The sequence below is a fragment of the Grampus griseus genome (assembly GCF_964374135.1).
Source record: "Grampus griseus genome assembly, chromosome: 21".
NCBI classification, from domain to species: Eukaryota; Metazoa; Chordata; class Mammalia; order Artiodactyla; family Delphinidae; genus Grampus; species Grampus griseus.
In genome coordinates, this window is record NC_139015.1 from 26,964,622 (window position 1) to 26,978,427 (window position 13,806).

General features: G+C 43.0%; 1 protein-coding gene across 3 annotated transcripts in view; it reads left to right on the plus strand.

Moving 5' to 3' along the window:
* Positions 1-212: 212 nt before the first annotated feature.
* The window catches only part of UNC5D (unc-5 netrin receptor D), a gene marked incomplete at both ends in the record, with an annotated part of 594,860 nt that continues 581,266 nt past the window's right edge, over positions 213-13,806 (plus strand). For all 3 annotated transcript variants that reach the window (XM_082680382.1, XM_082680381.1, XM_082680383.1), the window contains one exon: positions 213-315. In XM_082680382.1, the coding sequence (XP_082536508.1) occupies positions 213-315 (103 nt within the window). The remainder of the gene's footprint in view (positions 316-13,806) is intronic.

Genomic DNA, 13,806 nt, shown 5'->3' on the forward strand with positions numbered 1-13,806 from the left:
CGTGGGAGGCTATGGGGACGCGCGCATCCTCTGGGTGCCCAGCGCGCGGCGGCTCGGAGCGCCCTGCCCTGCTGCTGTAGGGAGCGGCGGTGGAGCAGTCACTCGCCGAAGCCCCCCGGGACCCACTTGCTTCGGCCCCTGGCTCTCAGTGCCTTTCTCCCGGGCTGCCGGGGCGCAGAAGAGGATCCGTACTCCCGAGCGGGGCAAGCAGCATGCGGAGAGCGGCCGCCGCAAGAGGAGGCGCTGGAGGGGCGCGCCGGTGGCTCCCTTGGCTGGGGCTCTGCTTCTGGGCGGCGGGGGCTGCGGCTGCCCGAGGTAAGCGCGGGGTCGAGCGGGAGGCGGAGCCGGGGGCGAGGCGTCCGAGCGGGACCCGCACCTATGGCGTTGGCTTCCCAAGTTGCGCCCTGCACCTCTCCGCGCGCTGAGCGCAGCGGGGTGGGACTCGGGCGGAGGACCTCCGAGGGGACCACTGTCTCCCACCCCAAGTTCGCGATCAGCCGCAGCCCTACAGGTTGCTGGGACCGGGGCCCCTACCCTTCTTTTCCTCTCGTCGTTTGCTGTATTTTCCGAGCCCTCCCCAATTGCTGCAGACTGGAGTCCCCACCTCTTCACTCCAATCTCGCTCCCCCCAGTCCTCTTTACTTCCTTCCGTGGCGAGATCGTTCACGGGTGGGCGCCCGTAGGGGTGTCCGAGAGTTCCTTGGGAGGGGCGCCGGGTGATGAGAGTCTCTGGAGGGTGCGCTTGAATGGAGAGGGCGCCTTTTCTCTGGGGGAGCAGCGCCCAGGCTGAAGTCCGCGAAGCTCGACACCTCTCGGGCGACAGCAGCCCGAGGTCCTGGGCAGCAGTGGGCTTTCTTTCGAGGAGGCTGCGGTGTGCGGGAGCTCGGGAGAGCGGCGTGCACCTTCCGCGTTTAACTGCGCCGGCAGTGCCCCGCCGGGTTAGCAGTTGGCCCGAGGCCGCCCACCCGGCGCCTCCTCTCCCTGCCCGGTGCCGGCTCCAGTCCGGGAGCTCGTGAGCGCGGGGACCCCTGAGCGGCTGGGAAGCCGCAGCTTCTTTCCGACTTAGAAACGTAGACCCCATTTTTCCTGGATCCTCTGGACTCCGGCAGAGTGACATTCTGCACCTGGTTTCAGCTCCACCTTGAGCGAGGACTGGAAGCATGAACCTAAAACCGCGGACTTGCTTTGAAGCTGATCAGAGGCAGTTTTACACGTAGCTTGAGGACTGTGGCTTTACCCTTGAAATCATCTGGAAGCTCTTCCTTCCCGCTCTTTCTTTATTCCTAGGTGTCATCCATTAGGCTTAGAATTTGTAATTGCCTTAAATGATTTACCTAACGCTTGACTGGTGAGGGGTGAAACTGATCTGCCCACCTTACCTCTACCTTGAACGTATTGTGAGTAGCCGGGAGACAGGAAAGGGTGGAAAGGGTTGAGGACGATCACAGAAAAACCAGTGTAATCTCATTTTTATAAAAGCTAACGGTGTGTTAAAAGCAGTCGTGCTGTCTGGAATGAAGAATAAAAAAAAGAAAAAAGTGGATAGAGGTTTTTCCCTTTTATGATCCTGTTCAGTGACTATTTGCATTTCATTTCCTGAAAAGTTTTTGTTTTTTGTGTTTTTTTAAATGGAGCAGGCTTTTTAAAAAGCAGGAAAGGTTTAAAAATGAGCCTCAAGTGATTGCACACACTAGGTGATGGTGAAGCATAGTTCTTTTCCTCGCTGGGAGAAACACAAGCTTCAGCCATTTAATTTACTACAGAGAATGCCTCCTTGCAAAGTCAGCTCTGAGTTGTTTTTAATACACTATTAGGGGGGAAAGCGGGCCTTTTCTGAGTGTTGATGTAAATGTCTGAGTTTCCACTTGCTGTTCTATGCTGAATACCTAAGAGTGACTGACTCCACATACTGACCCTTGGAATTTGGTTGGTGGGGCTGTCTTGAAGCCAGCTTGAAACAAGAGGTGCGGACCTGCCAAAAGCCTCTTGGATGGAGTTTTGCTGGCTGTGAAACTAAGGCTAGCACCTCCTGTCTGCAAGCTGTTCTTCAAAGGACTCCTGGAAAACACACTGTACACTCCGCAGGCTTATTTACAACAAATGTCTTGCACAGATCATAGTAATGTTCAAGACACATGGAGTGGAGCAGTACATCTGACTAATATTTCCCTTGTGGTGTTTTACTTTCTGGGGCAGAAAGCCTGTTACCTTTAGCACCTGTCAGAGATTCCCCAAGAAATGAGCAGTAAACAGGCTATAAAATCTGTGAAGCCACATAACCTGGCTTGGGACAGGTGGGTACAATTAGGGTTTTCAGAACAAAGGGCGCATTTCAAAGTTATTTAAGTTCTCCCAGCTCAGGAAGGTGCCCGCTCATTAAAAGCAAGATGAGATGCACCCGGGGACATGTTTGCTGAGTAGTTTCACTGCATTCTCTGGGGTTGGCTCTACAGTGTTCTTACTTATCCAAGTAAATAGTTTTTTTGTTCTACAAGCCTTTTCATGTTGGTCTGAACCAAGGTACTCCGCCTTCCCGAAACAACAGGATAGACAGAACTATGCCATTTGCTTTGATTATATTAAGAAGATTGAACAATCAGTAGCCATTTCTTTACAATTATCATTTATTTGTTTCCAAGATCATTGTACCAACTCCTTTTTTTCCCCTTTTCTTTGCCTCCATACCTAATGTAAAAACCCTCTGAAAATGGCAACGAGATTTGAGATGATTGGCTTTGAATGTCCTCAGCGAGGAAAATACACGGGGCAAGGGACTGCCTGCAGAAACTAGTAGTGGCCCAAGGAGCCATGTTCTGGTTCCCTCCTTTGGAAGCTAGACTTAATTCTTGAGATTTATGTACTTGATGGATAGCATACTTACTGTAAGGAAAGCGCTTGGGTACCATGATTACCGTATACTTTAACACTTTCCAAGTTAAAAGAAGGGGGTTTAAAAGTTATTCATGACCTGCCAAGTGCTAATTGAATCCACATCATGTCACACTGATTTGTTTTTGTTCTTTGAAAAAAAGGAGCACTGCTGTGGATCCGGTTGTGATTCCTCTATTAGATACTGTACACAGATGTCCCAGCCTGAAGGCAGGGAGGAAGATGATCTCAGCTGGGCTGAGCTTTCACACAAGTCCTCCTTTTAAAAATTTTCGCGGACAATGAAATCTCCCTTATGGTAACCATAGTGATGCATTAAGGGCAAGAGAAATACATCTGTTTTATAGGCACAGTAGGGTCGCATGGTTCTCGCATACTTAAATCCATCTACCTACCTCGTTCCTGCAGTTTTATATCTATGTTCACTTTCTCCTTAACGAACATAATAACTGCCTCCACCACCCCGCATTCTGTTTCTTTTTCCTCCAGAATCTTCCCCTCCAAAGGGCTATGAGAAAAGAGCCTTTTCTTGTAATTTCTTGGTGGGTTTTCCTTTTTGTGACTCTTGGGTTGTACTCTTCGTTTGAGCAGTCCGGTGGTATCTTTTTTTCCTGCCTGACAAAGGGTTCTGCTCAAGAGATCTCTTAAGTATCTCAGCTGATAAGAAGAGATTCATTGTTCTTACCTGACCCTATAGTGGCAGCATCTGTCACCCTTTTTCATAATCTTACCAGGAAAAATAGTAATGTCAGCCTTCCATTCTTCCTCAGTCTTTGAGTGACCCATCTGTGGGTCTCTGGTTCTTTAAGTGGTACCCCATAGGTTGGGGAAACCTATGGAACCCCAGGAATCCTCCGTGAGTTCCATCAAAACTCTACGACTGAGCGGGTCTCGTAGTTCTAGACCCCACTGTCTTAGTAGTTAGGGAAGAAGCACTTTTCTGTCTGTTGCCTCAATGGCTTGTAAATGTTTTATCATCCTCCTTCTACCAAATAAGGACCCAACTTGAAATACTGCCAACTTTCAAGGTTTAACAAGAAATTGGTTGTTCAGGAGATAATGAATATTTGATATCACTCCCTCGGGTCTTTCTTTCTTTTTAAAATATGGAGGCTGGGGACCCAGACCATACGTGTTACAGTCTAATCCCGAAGACCAAGTGTATGAAGAAAGATTTATTCCATAACATTCTCTTAAGGAAGGTGGTGGTGGTGATGCAGGATGTCCTCTTAAGCGGCAGGCACAGATGTTCACAGAGAGCCCGGATGTGTCCCCCTCCTTGATTATACCTTTGCCATTAATTCTGATTGTCCCGTACACCGGGTAGTGCTGCTTGACCCGCCGTGTCATTGTCTTCTGTCCTCCTTATTCTGCCGCCTTCATGAACTAACAGCATGACCGAATAACCAAGGGGGACTTACCTCTGTCGTTCTTGGCCGCATACTCTAGGTAAAGACGCTTGCTTGCGCACCCAGTCATTCGCTTCATGGCCACCACTGGCATGAGACCTGTCATCGTGTTGCTGCCACTCTTTGTGTTATGCCTGTTCCTTAAGAGAAGGCATTTGTGCAGTCTTGCTTGAATATTAGATAATAATAGCAATGACTGTCTTTAGCAGGTGCCATTCATTACTCTAAAGAGTTTTACACACATTAACTTACATAATCCTTAAAGTAACTTAACATAACTTAAAATAACTCTTTGAGGTGAGCACTCTTATTATCCTCCTTTTGAAGATAGCAGAAGAGCTGCACAGAGAAGGTAAGTACCTCGCTCAAGGCCGCGGAGTTAGTATGTGGTGGCGCCTGGATTTGAACCTGTGCAGTCCGACTCCAGAGCCCACAATAAAGACGCTTTTCTAAACTGTGCCGAAACAAAATGAGTCTGATATTTTGGTGACATAAGTACTAAAATTATATCTCTATAACTCTGAGACTTGGAGAAGAATTTAGAGGAGCTTAAATAAATCTATAAATGTATTCAGATACGTCTCAGAGATTTATGTTGTACGCAAACAGCCACCCTCTCACCATTCAGCTTAATATACTTTGGGATCAGATTCACACTTAAAATTCTGAGTGCCAGCTTCTAATATGATAGCTTGCTTCCCCCCCCAGTTTTGAATTTCGGCACAAAATATTACTCTGAATACGCCATGCATGGAATGGCAGAACCCGAGAGACTATTTGTTGCCGGTCTTGTATTTCTAGCCTTGTTTGCCGGGGGAATGTGAAGCATGAGGTTTGAGCATAGATCGTTAACGCCAGAGGCTGCTGTCTCTGCTGGTTTGGGTCCTCCTGCGGCTCTTGCAAGGCAGGTGGCTAGATTCATCTCCAGAAAATAGATACTCGTTCTATTTTGCATTTCCACTTTGAGACGAACTTTTAATTGTTTGTACCACATTGCGGTGTATGCTCTTACTGTGAGCATACACATGCTGTGCGTAGATAGTTTTCAGAATTAGGCGGATGTTAATGTATTTCAGTTTGGACCCCATGAGAAATCCACTGCACACTCTCTTGTGCTTTTGGAGGATTTCTTTGGAAAGTGGGTTTGTGTGCAGGACAGTGTGGACCGCATATGTTGTTCTCAGCACCCCTGCCCGCTCTGGACTTCACTGGACTGAGAAATTAGGGGCAGAAGTATTCGGGTTGTGTTGATGGGGCTACAGTAGAAACCAAAACACGTAGTACTCTTCTCGGCTTACGGCTTACGTGGGACCACAACAGGATGTAAAATATTTCCTAATATTGTTTCCAAGAGGACAAGAGTACAGGGAGGCCTGCATTTTTCCTATATGATCAGTTTCTTCTGACAGTTTCCTTCCTAATTAAGAAAGCTGGAAGCCAAAAGCTGTCTTCCAAGTGAAGTCAGTAACAGCCTCACTTAATGCAGATACTGACTTTCTGCCCCTAAATTTCTGGTTCATAAAATGCAAAAGAGCCTTCCTCCCCAGAAAGGGAGACCTTGGCACTTAAGTGTATGTTTCCACTTGAACCTGGCCTTGTAAGGCTGGGAGGAATAATATGGGGTAATTTCACCACAACACTGAGGAACTTGGCTCAGAATGGACTTTACAAGATGCATTGTTTTGCTGATTGAATGGTGTAATTTCTCCCTCAGGTAAGTCCAAGGGAAAATGACATTGCAGACATCCCAGAAGGTAAGTGATTGGCAGACACGCAAAGGAAGCAGGAGGTACTAGAGGCTAAAGTGAAGTCATCCTGACTACTTCAAGGGTCCAGCCAACACTGGAATAACTACGTTTAATATCATTCATAGATTTTACTCACTTACTATAAAAGCAAATGTATTTACTAAATATTGGACTAGAAGATTTGCCTGTAAAGAAATTTGTGGCATGCCTTTTAGAGTTGTTTGCAGGTGATTGGTGGTTTCTGCCTCGTCACAGTACTTATTTAGTAGTTAGCATCTTTATTTGAATTTAATTTAATAAAATCTACTGGAAGAGGAAGGGAAACCCAATGATCTTGGGTTATGAAAGCTAAGCTGGTAATATTTGAAACATACAAATCAGGGCTTTTCAAATGTTAATGTGCATTTGAATCAGTGTAGATCTTGTTAAAATGCACATTCTGATTTGGTAAATCTGGGGAGGGGCCTGAGAGCCTGCATTGCTAACAAACTTCTAGATGACGCCATCTGACCACACTTTGAGTAGCAGGGTCATGGATGACAATAATTCAAGTTTTGGGGGTTTGTTTTTGATTTTTAATATTGATTTTCACTTGGAAGCCAGTACGAAGTGGAATTCTATGTAACAATATTGTAAACGTGACAGAAGAATAGGCAAAGACAAATGTCACTTTTAACACACAAAAACCTAGAGCTACTCATAAAACAAATAGACATTCTGGGAGTACCATTCTGATGTAATATAGCGTCTTGCTTCCAGCATTTGTAAAGATGGATGCAGTATTTTCAAAGGCTTGGATTTTATTTTGAAGTAATTGAGGACTTACGTCTGCATCTACTTCATTTCTGTAAGAAAGAGGAAACTGAGTCCCCCAGAAGTTGAACAGTTTGCCCAAAGTCAGATTTTTGCTAAGCTTCTACCCCCTTTTATCTTACTGTATCTCTTGCCTGGCGCTGCACTTAAAAACGATCCCGAGTTCAGGATATTGAGAGGGCGAGGCTACACTTAAGGAAGAGGTAGAACAAAAACAGTTGGTTAGAAACGAAAACAGAGGAATGTTCACATGGGATAGGGATGCTCGCCAAGGAGCTGGATCCTTGTTGTCTCAACATGGTGTGGGACTAGGTTTTGGGTCCTTCCTTGCTGCTGGACACTTATGTCTACTTGGCAATGCCCATCATAATTACTGTTAACTTACCCAGCACCTGGAGGTGCTGGTCCCATAGCACATGCTAAACAATCATTTTTACTCTAAGCTTATTGCGTTAAGGTATAAATAATATTGAGGATAACATTGCTAAAATTTACTCAATATGGTGCTGAAACATTCAGGAAAATTAGTTGCCAGAAGAAATTAAATAACTGTAAGAGGGTTTTACATTCCCGCCCCCCAACAGATTGAAAAGCCTACGTCCCTAGATAGATTATTCTACAAAGATGATTAAGTGTAAGATGTGACACTATCATGGATGGCTCCTTTGCATAATAATTCATTTGCATGGAATTCGACATTTTTCAGGTGCATTCACAGTTTGGATTGTTTGGGATTTTTACATTCACCCTGATGTTGAACAGAGGATGGAATTAAGGTTTAGAGGTTTTTTCAACCAAGGCTAGACAGAGAGCCACAACTAGTACTAGGACCAGCAGCTGAGTGTCCAGATGGCTTCTGGGCCTTTTTGACTATGAGGTCGTTCTATTTTATTACCAAATAGATTGGTTGCACTTAAGTTGGACCATACAACATTCTGCTCACATGGTATTTGAGACAGGGCATGGGTACATGAACACGTGTGACAGAGAAAGAAACGAGTACAAAATTTCAGTGATACCGTGTTGGCTTCTGGGTTTATGTGGTGGTAGGTTTCTCATGGTTATGAACAGAAGTGGTGTCATCTGGAAGAGGGGATGGTAGGAAATGTGGCAGCAGTGGTTTGAGGCAAGTAAAATTGTGAGTATATGAAAAATGGTATACTGTGGTATGGCCTAAGGGGTATGGAAAAAGTTCTGAGGAATTTGCTGAGCTATAGTATTTTCTTTTTTTAAAAAAAATTTATTAAATTTATTTTATTTTTGGCTGCATTGGGTCTTCGTTACTGCACGGGCTTTCTCTAGTTGTAGCGAGCGGGGGCTACTCTTCATTGCGGTGCATGGGCTTCTCATTGCGGTGGCTTCTCTTGTTGCGGAGCACAGGCTCTAGGCGCATGGGCTTCATTAGTTGTAGCACGTGGGCTAAGTAGTTGTGGCTCACGGGCTCTAGAGCACAGGCTCAGTAGTTGTGGCGCACGGGCTTAGTTGCTCCGCGGCATGTGGGATCTTCCCGGACCAGGGCTCGAACCCGTGTCCCCTGCATTGGCAGGCGGATTCTTAACCACTGTGCCACCAGGGGAGTCCCATGTTTTCTTAAAAACAACAAAGGATTTAAAATTTAGTTCATTAAATAAAAATCACAATTAGTTCTGCAGTTTTATTTTAAAGTTGTCATTACAGACACTCTTTAGAAATATGGTACTGGCTTCATAATCTGCATCACTTTCTAAATACTTTGTCTTTATTATTAACTTTGTGCTTTATTTTTTCTTTCTGTATGTAGCTGCGGAACAAGGTTAAAGTATTGTAATTGGTATTTGGAAGGTGTGTGGTGGCACAGTGCATTTGGACTTGCGATAATAATTTTCATCAAAGTGTCTTTAAGAATTATCTAACCTATTTTAGAAAAAAATACAGACCTCAAAATAAAGTTCTTTGCCAGAGAAATATGTGTGTCGTAGGCCTTTTGAAAGGAGCTGAGGAGATTGTAACTGTCCTTCATCCGAATAGGTGACCCTTGTATCTCTCTCAGCCCAGGGACCAGCAGCTACAGTGATTGCCGGCAGCTTGCATCAGGAAATTTCCAAAGTTGTCTCCCATTAAAAAAAAAAAAAAAAAAAAAAAAAAGCAAAGTCAGGAGGTTCACAGGTTTTGTCAGTGTGAGGTGTGTGGGTGGGATGTAAGTGTTTGGGGGTTTGCTTTAAAGAAAGAAAGGTTTTTAAAATGTTTGTCATTTTTTTCTCACCTTGGAGAAAACAAACAAACAAACAAAACAAACCCACCCACCCCAAATACAAAACTGAAAACTAAAACCCGTTGGCTGATTTCTCAAGTTTAGCAGACAGCTTGAAATGTACATCCGTCTCGGATAGCAATGTGAAAAGACAGCTCTCCCGTGTCATATCCTGCAGCAGACAACACCATTACTTGTGCAGCCAGTTACTAATAATTGTCAAGGGGATAAGTGCTTAATGCATGGATATCTGTGTGTATGTATTATGTATTAGTAGAATGTCATATATCATCATTATGGCAAACTTACATCATTAAACTTCCGTGCTGTTAATTTAAATGCCATTAGTAACACTTAAACTCGAGACGGAGACACAGTTTTGACTTGAAAGTTAGCTTCTTAATTTGAGCGCTCCCGTTTCTCTTTCTCCCTGGTCTCTCCCATCTAACCCCCAACTCTCAGTCTGCTCTTGCTTCCTGTCTCCTCAAGTCAAAACGGCCTTCCCGTTCCAGCAGTGTGGTGGGCTGCAAAGTTCAAGGCTACATGGCCTCCAACATGTCCCTTTTTTTCTGGTTCCTTTTATTTCTTAAATGAGAAGAAGTGACGCAATTATCGTGAAAGCTCCTTCCTGCTCTAACATTTTATGATGCTGTGTATCGTTTTCAGTACCCTTTATTCATGGTATTTTTTTTTATCATTTCAGGAAGCATTTCTTGGCGTTTTAAATAGGCATCAAAACCTTCGATAACAAATACTCTGAAAGTAGAATTTTCAGGACAAGTTTGTAGGACTTCAAGAATGATGCTGGTGAGCCTTGCCTTTAGCGTTTTTAAGAATGCATCTTCAATAAAAGAAGTGTAATTTTATGTATCGGTTTCTCTTAAATCAGTGGTTGTACACTAATGCATACAAATGCTGCTACAGCAGCAGAAGTGGGATGGGTGGGAAAGGGCCGCGGGGGCTGGAATCCTCCACGGCAGCCCAGTGTTGCCCAGTTGGGTGCCTGGGCCCATGGTTGCTCGATTGACTTCTTTTTTAGCAGAAACCACCTCTATGCTATCTCATGGTAAATTTCCAGATTTGAACTCTTCTCACATCATTTTAATAAAACACCTTTAGTTTAAGCAAGAGTCAGAAGATACAGCACTCAACCTTCCATTGTGTCTCAAGTCAGTGACTTTTTCCACCTTTTGTTAAGAGATTTAAAGGATCAGGGAGTCAGTTGGTCCTCATTTTCAATCATTGTCTTTGAGCTCTGCCTATAAAGCTTTTTCTACCTTTGTGAAGGAGCACACTGTCTATTGTCTTCCCTTCCTCTCTTGTCCTCGTGATTTGATGACCATCTCTAGTGTGTTTGGGTAGCTTTTTCTTTTTGTGTATGTATCCTAGTTTTGGGGTTTGCTGTTTCCATGAGGTTTGGTAGTCTATATAGGTACAAGGTTGTTTTAAGTTGCTGGTCCTTTTCCCGCCTAGAGAAGTTCCTTTAGCATTTGAGGAGCGTTGCCTAAAAGCGGAAGATCAAAAGATCAAAAGCATTTGAGTGGCCTTTTATTTAACATATGAAAAACACTAATTTGATCACTGAGTTTCTATGTGCCTCTCTATCCCATTTGTAAAGAAGAATCATACAATTATATTGCTGGGAAGGGCCCTAAAATTTCTAGGCTGAAGCTCAAATCTCTACATGGGCAACAAAAGTCTAGAGAAGCAGCGTAGCTTGCTGGACTTGTAGGAGGTCATTTCTGTCAGTGTTTGCCCATGAACCCAGATCTTCATTTTTTCAATGTTGTTCTTGCCCCTTCTCCTTTTCAGGCCCATAATAACGAAAGCAATTGATAGAGGCACCAAGGAAATCAAAAGAATGATAGCAGAAGACTAAAGTGATCATTTTACACTTCTGTTAGAGGATGCTTTCCTTTTATTTAAAATGTTTATATTTTTCTAAATACCTTTGAAATAGGATAGATTTTTCATCTTTGGCACTGTTCTGAATCGTGCAGTGTTGGGGCTGTGATTTGAGGGGCTCCAGTTGGTTCATTGTAGCAGAGCTGATGGATATTGTATTACATTATTATCTGTATTACATCATCTGTATCTACATTATAGGTTTATTTTGTGTTTTTATGGAATTTACAGTGAGTCAAGCTTTTGTTCCAATTACTTACCCTCTGCATCCTTGGTAACAATTTTGTTCAGTATGAATCTACTAGCAGACCCTAAATACTTTCTAAATATAATTATTTAAAAAAATCTATACATAGGATGAAGATAGTCACTTCTCTTGTACTGTGGGATGTTAGTGCCATGAGTTAGAACAGGAAACCTTATGCTTCACCCAAGGAAATAACTTCAGAACGGTATTGGCCACACAACTCCTAATTCTTATCTGGATAAGTAAATTACTTCCAATTTCCATTTTTCCCTGTTTAAATCTGGATTTTCATGTGTGATGAGAAGGTAACACTTTCCAGCTGGAATGCTAGGTCTGTTGTGATGAGGCGGTTTTATTCAAATGGATACAGTAGTTGGCCACTTAGAGGACCAGTAGGTGGAGAAGGTTTTAGAGATGCACAAGCAATTGACTTACGCTTCGCTTCGCAGAAAACTTCTGATGTTGGCAGCAGCTTGCCAGTGATACCCTCAAAAGGCCGTGAATTTGCATCCAAAGAGAGTGAGGATCTAATTTGAAAAGCCTCCGTTGCTTCTTCTCATGCATTCTCTGTTGTTCTTTATTTTAAAGCTGAGTTCTGCATTTCTGACGGTCGTGATAACTTGTAAAATGCAATCGCTGTAGTTGAGCTGAAGCTTATAAACCCCGGTGACCCTGTAATGATGATTATTCACTTTGAAGCCACCTTACTGGGAAAGTGTTAGATGTGGAGGGTGTCGAAAACTTCAGATTCCTGGCGATTAGTTGTCAAAATATTCAGGGTTTGGTTATTTTTAGCAGTTATCAGTGAAAGATCTTGCTGCTGGAAATGGTGATTAGGTTTTAAAGCTACGAATTCCGGGTCATCACCCAAAGCCATTATTTTTTTTCTTTCAAACTCACAGAAAGGCTGACATCTTTAGTATTGTTGCCCGGGGTTAGGTGAGAAGATCACACAGACAGGTGCTTTGAATATGTGTGGCCATCAGTTTTTTAAGTTTAAAATTGATGTTTAATATTTAAACAGTTTTATTGAAACATAGTAGATTGAAAAATGAGCACCAAAAGTTTAATGTAACCCCCATTTAGAGAAATACGTGTGTTTGTAATTTAAACTTCGAAGAGAAGCTGATGCCAAGAACAGAACAGTTAAGCCATCTCAGAATAGTTGAGCCCAAATGTCAGGGGAGAGGATCCACTGATACATATTTTTTTAAGTTCCTCAGGTTATTCTTAGTTTGGGAATCAAAGCCTGAGAGCCACTGGTGTAATGGGTGGATTGATTGTGAGCAAATGTAGAAACTGATCTTCTTTTTTGAGATTTAGAGACAGCAAAGTGTAAGGGATAAAGGTGACCACCCATGTTTCTCCCTTGCACACCCCTCCACGTTAGGCGTTATATTTCCATGTTGGATCTCCGATGACTTGGATGAGTGAAACTGGATAATGGCACTCAACATTTCAGTCTTTAGGAGCTAGACTTTTTCTGCTAGGATGGAAGAACTTAGATATTCATGAAAGAGATGTGATGAAATAAGAAACATTACATAATCATGGAGAAGAGTTTTAAGAACCCAAGGTTGGAGGTTGCACCGTGTTTCCCTTCTGAACAAAAGCACAGGGGCCCACAAATGGACATTCCTATTAATTCTCATCTAATATGTCTTAGATCCAGGATGTAAATGATAAGTGATCACATTTATGAGTGGGTTAATAACTTTGTACTGGTCTTGGTGTCGGAAGGATGAAAGCAGTATAGCTCCTTACAGTGTAGGGCAGGGCCCGAGTCAGCACCGTTGTTGTTGACTAAGGAGTTGGGCGGGGACAGCTGATGCCTCTTTGCTGTTTTAGGAAATGTGGCATAGGAATTCCAAATAAAGCAAATGTTTCTAATATGTCTGTTCACAACTGCCAACGGTTCCCTATTTGTCTGTGAAATCAAAAGCAAGACATTTTGTGACCAGTTGTTGCACATGAGTTTAGTTTAAAAAAATCAATTTAAAATGGATATCTGTGCCCTTACCACCATATTAATAAACCATTATCAACACGACCCATCTGTATGTCTCTCTTTAACTCCCATCCCTCTGGTTCTCCTTCAAAAGTAATATTGCTTGAATTTTGTGCTTATCGTTTCCTGGTCTTTAAAACTATTTTACACAAATACGTATGTACTCCTAAACAGCGTTTACTTTTGCTTCTTTTTGACATATATTATAGTTTTCAGCAATTGTTTTTTTCACCCAGTGTTAGGTTTCAGCTATGTTATTGGATGTACCATTGTTGAATCACTTCCCTCCTGTACAATATTTGATGCTGTGACTAAACCATAATTGACTTATTTTACTCTCAGTGACATTTGCCTTGTTTTCAGGTTGTTTTTTTCTCTTATGAAAAGCACTACTAGGAACATTCATGTACACGTCAATGGCACCCACTTTTCCAGTGTTTCTCGTACATCTGAGAGTAGATTACTAAGACCCAGAGCATGAACATGTTAAATTTTCCAGGTAATGCCAAAGCATTTTTCAGCCGTATGAGTTCCCATCACTTCACATCAGCCAACAT